The 9,657-nt window shown below is 45.2% G+C and overlaps 1 protein-coding gene across 1 annotated transcript in view; it reads left to right on the forward strand.

Moving 5' to 3' along the window:
- Positions 1-9,657, forward strand: part of ACAA2 (acetyl-CoA acyltransferase 2) — a 19,875-nt gene that overhangs the window by 1,866 nt on the left and 8,352 nt on the right. The window contains exons 2-6 of the mRNA XM_035903089.1: positions 735-904; positions 1,852-2,055; positions 4,708-4,836; positions 7,292-7,408; positions 8,811-8,958. Of these exons, the coding sequence (XP_035758982.1) occupies positions 735-904; positions 1,852-2,055; positions 4,708-4,836; positions 7,292-7,408; positions 8,811-8,958 (768 nt within the window). The remainder of the gene's footprint in view (positions 1-734; positions 905-1,851; positions 2,056-4,707; positions 4,837-7,291; positions 7,409-8,810; positions 8,959-9,657) is intronic.

Genomic DNA, 9,657 nt, shown 5'->3' on the forward strand with positions numbered 1-9,657 from the left:
AGCACAGCCTTCTGGCATATCAGCCACTCCTCCCAGTTTTGTGTCATCAGTGAACTTGCTGATGGTACGCTCTGTCCCCTCGTCCAGGTCATGGATGAACAAGTTGAACAAGACTGGGCCGAGTACCGAGCCCTGGGGAACTCCACTAGCTACCGGCATCCAACTGGACTCTGCCCCACTGATCAGAACCCTCTGAGCCCTGCCATTCAGCCAGTTCCCAATCCACCTCACTGTCCACTCATCCAACCCATACTTCCTGAGCTTCCCTATGAGGGTGCTATGGGAAACAGTGTCAAAAGCCTTGCTAAAGTCAAGGTAGACAACATCCACCGCTCTCCCCTCATCTACCCAGCCGGTCATGCCATCATAGAAGGCTATCAGATTGGTCAGGCATGATTTCCCCTTGGTGAATCCATGCTGGGTACTCCTGATGATCTTTTTTTCATCCACTTGCTCGCAGGTTTGGAATCGTTACCACATCAGCGCTCCATTTTAAGGGAGAAGCAGCAGGGTGCTTAGCAAAGGCGTCTTTCTACGGTCTTCTGGGTACCCCAGAAAGAAGCCCATGGGCAGCATCAGGGTGTGAGGGTGTTACTCGATTTTGCTATCTTGATGGCTTGGCAAGCCAGGGTGGTTTTAGCATTCATCCCTGTCCTTGAAGCTGCAATTCTTGCTTAGGCTACTTCAGGGTATTTCCCAGATGATCTTCTGAGCGGATTCATTGCCTGTTTCAGATCCCAGAATCATGTTCAAGTCCTTGTCAGTGTGGAGCAAGCTTGACCTTGACCCGTTCGGAAAGTCCTTTTCTATAAATCACGCAGACTGGGATCCAAATACACGAGAAACAGAGGAGCACCTTCCTCTGACAAACCAGCCAAAGAGCACGGATCCCCCTGAAAACGGTGTTTGTGAGCAGCTTAAGGAATGGGCATGTTCACTTGCCTGTCTTATTCTATCTATCTGTGTCTGTCCTTCCAGCGTTACCTAAAATAGCTGCGGGCGCTTCCTGGCAGCTGTAGAAAATGAGCGTGTGAGGTCTCTTGTTCAACTGGGGGAAAGTTCCTTGGATGCCTTCCGCTCGTTTCCGCACGCAGAAGCGGGGAGCCGCCGTGGCAAGGGGTCCATAAGATGTCCAGTTTTGGTTCGGAGGCAGCTTCTCCCAAGCTGGTATTCGTATAGATTACTTCTGACCAGTGCATCTGTACGCAGGCGCTTGCAGACGCTCTCTTGTCCGCTGAAAACTGGATTTTCTTCTCCAAAACTGGAAGACTGATGCTGGCGCCGTTTCAATGACCAGTGTAATTCTGGAAATAATCGTGAAAGTTTTGATTAGGGAATCAAAGTTAAAATGCATATTAAAAGTATTTTTGTTTTGCTTTACGGTGGTTTTTTTTAATTCTTTGTGAAAACTTTTTCAGAGTACAAGCCAAACATCTGCTGATTTTTTCTAGGATGAGGGATTGGCCCCGTCGGTTTTTAGAAGAACTCTTCCTCATCTGATTATTTCAGAGATGTCCACTGTGGGATTTCATGGGTGTACTTCCATGCTTTTAGCACCAATGTCAGAGGTGGTAGGGCAGCCTCCTTTGGCTGGCTGGTATCCAAGCTACCTGGTTGTTTGGGGTTTTTTTTTCAAATCTCTTTGTGGGGAAAAATGGTATTTCTGGAATCTTCCCAGCTTTTCTTTCTGACCGTTAATTCTGCATACCTTCCCTGCCTAAAGCATTGCCATATCCTATGTCTTACTTATCTTGAAGCACGTGCGTTCACGTTGCCTATATTTACAAAGCTCCTTGTGAATTTAGGATGTTGTCCGGTTGAGGCTGACTTGGAGAACTTTCTGTTCGTTAGGCTCTGCACATCTGGATAATTCCCGCTTCTGTTGCAGGTGTATTCATTGTTGCAGCGAAGCGAACTCCTTTTGGGACCTACGGAGGTTTGCTGAAGGACTTCACAGCCACCGACCTGACAGAACACGCTACTCGAGCTGCGCTGGCTGCTGGCAAGGTCTCTCCTGAGATCATCGACAGTGTCATTGTTGGAAATGTCATGCAGGTCGGTAGCAACGCCAGATCTGCCGGTCAGTGATTATTTCAGTCGCCTCCTTCGGTGTGGTCCTATAGATAGTTACTTCTGCTTCGCAGCCAAGATGAAACCAAAGGGGTGGAAATGGAATGGGGAAGTAGTGTTTGTAGCGTAGCGTTGCCTGTTCACATTTAAGGGACATGCCCTCCATGATTTGTGATATTATTGGGAGCAAGGCTTAGCTTTTTTTTTTTTTTAAGTACCAGAGGTAGTTCAAACTTGGACAAGGTGATTTAAAAATGTGGGTTCATTGAACGGTTAGTTGGCAATCCCTGGTGCTTTTTTCCTGTTTCAATGACTTGAGCTGTGGAACTCAACGATCAGCGAGTTTTCGCTGCATTGTGTAAATCCCTTTCTTTCTGGAGACTGTAACTGATCTGAACCCATTTCCCTTGAGTTTCCTAAATAGAATTTTTTTTGAGTGAATGGGAGTTCACTTATGAGCTGAAGGGATGCGTGCCTTGTTTGGCAGAGACATTTGGACAATCATATCATTTCCAAAGAGCTTGCGATGTAGATGCCTTTGTATGCAGGGCACAGCACTGCAGAACTGCAGTTATCCACATATCTAGATTAGGGTCTTTGTTTTAGGCAAGACAGCAAAGAGCATTTCTGTTTTCTTCTGTAGTCTGACTTCAGGGTAAGCAGTCTTATTTTTGATGGATGAAAAGCTGGACATGACCCAGCAATGTGCACTGGCAGCCCAGAAGCCAACCCTACCCTGGGCTGCATCAGGAGAAGCGTGGACAGCTGCCGTGCCACGTCTTCAGCACACCCACTGCGATTCTGGAGGTCAGGCAACGGGGGCAGCTGCAAAGAGCGCCCGAGTTTAAAGGGAAAACACCCAAGTTTATATCTGGGGTCCACCAGAGGTCAACACATTTAAAATAATTCCGGTGTCCTGTCCTTCCTTTTCCTCCTTCCACCGCTATACATCGCCTGCGTGTCTGCACGTTGTACGGAGGCATTTCAGTGCTTAAAGGGGGCCCAGAGGAAAGGGGGGGACAAGCTTTTTAGCAGGGCCAGCTGGGACAGGACAAGGGGGGATGGCTTTAAACTGAAGCAGGGGAGGTTTAGACTGGATCTAAGGAAGAAATTTCTTTATACTGAGGGTGGTGGAACTCTGGCAGGGGTTGCCCCGAGAGGGGGTGGAGGCCCCATCCCTGGGAACATTCCAGGCCAGGTTGGCCGGGGCTGTGAGCAACCTGATGTGGTTCAAGGTGTCCCTGCTCCTGCAGGGGGGTTGGACTAGATGGCCTCTAGGGGTCCCTTCCAATCCAAAACAGTCTTTGATTCTATGATTTTGCACTGAGTGTTTCAAGGGTGCAGAAGAAACAAATACCTGAGAACATTCATGATAAGTGAACAAACGTGCAGTATTCCTTCTTAAGCATTTTCAACCAGAAGAGTGGCTTTTGATGATGCTGTCTCCTACAGCTACCATCTCAGCTTCTTTTATTCAACTTTTTAGGTTTTGTAAGAACTGTTTGTGGGCTAGAAAAAAAACTGGCTGCATCCAAATCTCTTGTAATGCTTTCACGCAAAAGACAGCATTCTCCTACTAAAAAAAAAAAGTCTGTTCGTGTTGAAATGACTTTTATTTTCCTTTTTATTATACTCCCCTATTCCAATCGATTTTCTTTTTTTAGTCTGGGATTCCTTTTAAGTATCACATGATTAAGTTTAAATAACTATGAATGTATGACCATTTTAAACTCTCCTACTTCAGCAAAAGTGGCTTGATTTTTTTTTTTTTTCCTGAAGTTGCATTGGCAAATAGCTTTGTGCACAGAACTTTGTCTTTATAATACATATTCACTTAGGGCATGATCCCCAGGAGCAGAAGTGTTCTCTCTGTTTGGAAAAGATCCATTACAAAGCTGTAGCAGTGCTGTTACAATTTTTTACTCTGTACCTGCTCTCGCCATCATCTGCTGGCTCAGTAGTTGAAATGCAAAAGCCTAACTGTTTTTGTTTCATCTCAGCTTGGAGCCTGGTTTATGAAAGGAAGCAAACTGCTCTGTGTGCACTACTTTGCTTTTCAAACAGCGTTCTGATACAACCATCTTTGAAAAGCTTTGGAGGAATGGGATTTCGTTGTCGGAGCAGGCCAGCGTCCAGTTAGAACATCACAGTTACAAAATCTCACAAAGCAGCAATGTCCTCTCCACATTTTCCACGCTGTCAGGTTTTTGGGGGCCTTCCCCTGTTAGTCTGAGCAATTTTGATTTGCCTTGAAATAATTGCTGCTTGCCCAGTCAGGATCTGGTCTGATGTCAGTCTGTTACGGGTGGGACGTTTTGAAAATAAGGGATAAGGGAAAAACATCAGGCTGTTAAGTCGCTGACTTCAGCTGTGACATCTGTAGTGCCATCTTCGGCCTGATGTCTCGCTTTTACGACACACAGTTTCTTTAAAATGCATGTTAAGACATGGTCCCTTTTTCATCATAGAGGGTGGTGTCTTTTTGAAGTGAATCAAAGTGCTGCTCATGACAAGTAGGATTTCTGTTGAACATACGCTGTCTTCTGTCAGTGATGCAATTACACCATTCTGACTTTTCATCAAGACTTTGCAAAGAAATTAGAGTGTAACAAAACTTCCTATTTGTTCTGTCTGCAGAGCGCCGCAGATGCGATTTATATTGCAAGACACGTTGGTTTACGTGTGGGAGTTCCTGTCCCAGTTCCAGCCCTCACTGTCAACAGACTCTGTGGCTCTGGTTTCCAGTCCATTGCCAGTGGATGTCAGGTACAGAGCTGTTTTTTTTCTGTATTAGTTGTAACCTTTATCAGACTGTTAACATGAGAGAAGAAATGGGTGTAGAAACGTGTACTTCATTTTTGGGATGAGTCTTAACGTGGATTTTTACCTAATACTGGTAGAGACTTCATAGAATCAAAGAGTCATTTAGGTTGGAAAAGACCTTTCATATCATCAAGCCCAACCATTCCCCTACCCCTGCCATCCCACCCCCAAACCCTGGCCCTCAGCACCTCGGCTGCCCGGCTGTTAAATCCCCCCAGGGGTGGGGACTCGACCCCTTCCCTGGGCAGCCCCTTCCCGTGCCTGACAGCCCCAAGGGGAAGGAATTGTTCCCCATGGCCAACCTCACCCTGCCCTGGCACAACTTGAGGCCGGTGCCCCTCGTCCCATCACCCCTTCCCTGGGGGGCTCCAGACCCCTCCCCAGCTCCGCTGCCCTTCTCTGGACACGCTCCAGCCCCCCCAGGTCCTTCGGGGAGGGAGGGGCCCAACCCTGACCCCAGCAGTCGAGGGGCGGCCCCCCCAGTGCCCAGCACAGGGGCACGGTCCCTGCCCTGCTCCTGCTGGCCACACCACTCCTGATACAAGCCAGGATGCTGCTGGCCCTCTTGGCCACCTGGGCACCCTGCTGGCTCATATTCAGCCCCCTGTCGACCAGCACCCCCAGGGCCTTTTCCGCCGGGCAGCTTTCCAGCCCCTCTGCCTCACACCTGGAGCGTTGCCTGGGGTTGTTGTGACCCCAGGGTGGGATCTGGCCCTTGGCCTTGTTGAGCCTCACCCAATTGGGCTGAGCCCATGGCTCCAGCCTGGCCAGGTCCCTCTGCAGATCCCTCCTCCCCCCAGCAGATCCACACTCCCACCGAACTTCCTGTTGTCCTGCATGGTTTTGTGCAGAAGTTCAGCTTCCACAGTGCCGTATTTTGTGGGTGTTTTTAAAAATCATCATCATAGCTATTTTGAGTTTAATATAAGGAATGCAACAAGTGTTAGCCAGGGAAATAGAGCTCAGCTGTGCAATAGTTGCATTCTGTGCTCCTGTTTGGATGAATTGGAATTACTGGGCATCAAAACCACAAGAGGGGGCTTTCATCTTTTGGGCATTGTTTATATTCTCACCTAGCTAGCTGGGTAAACAGCAACCTGTGCTTTTTAAGTGTGTTTGTGTTCAAAGATCCAAACCCTCTGTTGGGTTAGATAATTTATAGCGTCACTTCTTTTAAAATAGAAGAAAATCACCTTCTCTTTGAGCAGTTGGCCAAAACCGCTGAGTAAGGTGGTACAGTGGTTTTTATTTCATTTGTTCATACAGACCAGTCGTTTGTGACTACCAGTGGTCTGGACTTTACAGAATCAAAGGGTGTTTTAGGAATATTTAAGCAACCACATAGGTTTTGTTTTGGTTTTGGTTTTTTTTAAAAGCTCTCATTGGCTGGATCTGATCCTCTAAAGGGAAAATTGTGGAAGGCAGTGTAGAGTTAAGGTTATGTGTTTACAATAGTATCCATCTGACTTTTTTTTTTTCTAGTGCTTTCTGCAAAGGCTATACACACCTCAATCTACACTGAAAAAATCTGTTGGAGAATTTGACTTATATCGAAAGTACGGTTGTGAGGTCTTTTCCAAAGTTGGCATTTCATCAACGCAGCTAATGCTTCTGTATTTCTCTGGCACACAACAAAGCTGCAGATTCTATTCTGAGCTGCGTAAACGTACACGAAGTTTTTGGTAACTCCAGGAAGCATCTCAGCATGTATCACTACAAATCAGTCACACTAATTATTAACTAGTCATCTCAAATGCATACCAAGATAATTTCATCTGCTTCCATTAAATAACCTCAACTGTCCAACTGAGCAAATTGTTTTAAGGAAGCAGAATTTTTGACTGGTCCAATGGTGCTTTTAGGAATCAGGGCTTTTAGGTTCTGTGCACTTTGCCAATGATGAATTAGTCTGTTTTGGGGGTTTCTTTTGGCAGCTTCCCCAGCTAATGCCTTCTAAAATAATGTCCCAATTTTTTTTAGAATCATAAGGTCTAGTTTCAGGCTTTGAGTTTTAATTTGTGTTTGTTCCTTTTGAGAAGATTGGGAGCTCAAAAAAAAAAAAAAATCTCAGCCATCGGTGGGCTTACCCAGACAAGCATGCAGATGCTTAATGGGTTTGTTCCTCCATCCTGTCATAGGTGGGCACCCATATTCTCTTCCTCCCTCGTCAATATAATCATTCCTTGCTGAAAAGGAAGAGTAAGGAACATGTAATGAAAGAGGCAGACCCCAACCTTAACAGAAGGGTAAACCCTTCATAAATATACACGTGGCCAAGCATGAATTCATTCTCTGCGTGTGGCTTTGTAGGTGAGGAGGTCTTTTTCTAAAACAGTTGTTGTTGTCTTACAAAAACGGCAAACTAAATCCTAGATCTGTTTTGGTTTTCTGTTAACAGGAAATTTGCCTTAATGACTCAGAAGTTGTTCTGTGTGGTGGAGCTGAAAACATGAGCCAGGCTCCTTATGCAGTTCGAAACATTCGATTTGGAACCAGACTAGGAGCAGAACTCAAGGTCTAGTATTTTTTTTTTCACTTTTTTTTTTTTTTCCTGTGAATAAAGTCATATTTACAGAGCGAAGTGTCGGGTCTGTAGACACTATATCCTTGCAAATGAAATTGTTGGAGATTAGATCTGGGTTTAGTTGTTCAAAGCATTTATCCAGCATTCAGACATTATCAAAATAGTAGGTTGAGGCATTTTCATTAAGCATACCAGTTTTCTAACTTTTCCAAAACCATCTTTGAAATCCTGTTCCGTGTTAAACCTATCAATAAACTCTTAGAGACAAAACTTAGTTCACTTGATACATCCCATCAAAGTATTGTATATCATATTGAAAATTGTCTGACGTCAGGGGCTGTGAAATAAATGCAGACGTAGTTTTGGTGAGGCTAGTGAGGCTAGCAATGGGTAGATAGACTGGTAAAGAACATGTATACCTCCAGGTTGTAAGTTTTAAAACTCATAAATTGAAATTAAATCCCTTGACAGAGAAATTGTTTTTACCTTATCTTCTGAAGATATACCCTGAGTGAATACTGCGGGAAATTTGCAGCAGGATCCAGTTCTGCTCTGATAATTCCCATTTATGCAGTGGGTCAAGAGGATATTTTAGTGTTTCAGACAGTTTTTTCTATACTGTTTTTCCATCATGATGATGGTGAATATGAAGTATGCTTGACTGTTCTGTGAATCTTCCGTGGTGCTGTGGCTAAGCCTCAGTACCTACAGAGAACGCCTTCATGAGGTTGCTGATAACACTGAGTCTCCACAGGTGCCGTTAGGTTCTTGTGATGATAATTGTATTACGCAGTTGCAGGTGAATAAGTGATTTATCTTGCAGAACTTTACTGGTGACAGAGAGATGACAAAACCCATCTGAACTGACTGGGCTTGCCTTTAGCCAGTTAAGTGAAGTTAGACTGGGGTATTTTCTCACCCAAGATGTTTTACCCACAGAAACCTTTGACTCAAGTAAGATGATTTTACCTGGCAGTAGAGAAATTGCCAAAGAGTCAGTAGGCTGCTGTGCCTTTTCACAGTTCCTCACCTTTCCTTCTTGGTAACCAGGAAGACACATGTGTTTTCTCAGGGATCTCTAATAAATAATTCACGCAGCAGTGAAATACGCTGAAATGCTGAGAATCATAGGCTTTTCCCAAACCCCTCAGGGCCACGTTGAGTGGAAAGAACCACAGAGCACAACGTAGATGAACTAAACCAACACACCAGAACTTTAATACTGTTCTGCAGTGTGTTTGTTCTAATTTAAATAAAGTATCTGTGGGTAACCTGAGTTAGTTTTACCAAGAGGCATTAGTTTCCAAGCATCTGCTGAATAATGAGAAACTGTCAATAATAAATGTTAATATTGCTATGCTTTACAATTTTCTTTTCATGATGTTCCATGCAGTTGGAGGACACGCTGTGGGAAGGTCTAACAGATACGCATGTTAAAATACCGATGGCAGTTACGGCTGAAAATCTGGCTGCGAAATACAACATCACACGAGAGGACTGTGATCGATACGCATTCAAAACGCAACAGAGATGCAAAGCTGGTTAGTAAATTCAGGAATGGAAGTGTTTATATGGTGCTAGATTGAAATCTAGTCAGTTTTTTGCATCGATTCAAAGTATTTTTAAGTTTTGTGTAGCTTGCGCATCTTGATGGAATTTGTCTTTTGATTTGCAGATACTGTAGTCCGTGCTTTTGTTTGCCCTGTGAGACAAGTAGCCCACTCCTAGGGGGTCTGACTTTGAATATACCGAGTCGGGTGTTGTGTCTATCGGCAGGTTAAGTAACGAGCCCCTTCCCACTGGCTTCCTGTGTCCTCCTAGTGGACATTCAGTAGCCATTCAGGCAGCAAATGCCGTCAGCCTGTTGTATGTCACCCCCTACCTGAACAGGATTCACGTTCATGAACGTAGCTTGTTGGTGCCCCTTTGGTGGGACGCCTTGCCCCTGCAGCAGAGCAGCATTGCGCCAGGCATGCCTGACTCCTTTCTTCCCACTTTACTGCAGAACAGTCCTCTCCCACAGCAACCCACATCCTTCTTGCACGCCAGCATGTGCTATAATTGATATAAATCCTTTTTCTTCCTTTTGCAAATCATAGAATCACAGAATGCTTTGGGTTGGAAGGGACCTTTAGAGGTCACCTAGTCCAACCCCCCTGTAGTGAGCAGGGACATCTTTAACTCCATCAGGTTGCTCACAGCCCCGTCCAACCTGGCCTGGAATGTTTCCAGGGTTGGGG

Source organism: Egretta garzetta, unplaced genomic scaffold, assembly GCF_000687185.1.
Source record: "Egretta garzetta isolate BGI_Z169 unplaced genomic scaffold, ASM68718v1 scaffold179, whole genome shotgun sequence".
NCBI lineage: Eukaryota > Metazoa > Chordata > Aves > Pelecaniformes > Ardeidae > Egretta > Egretta garzetta.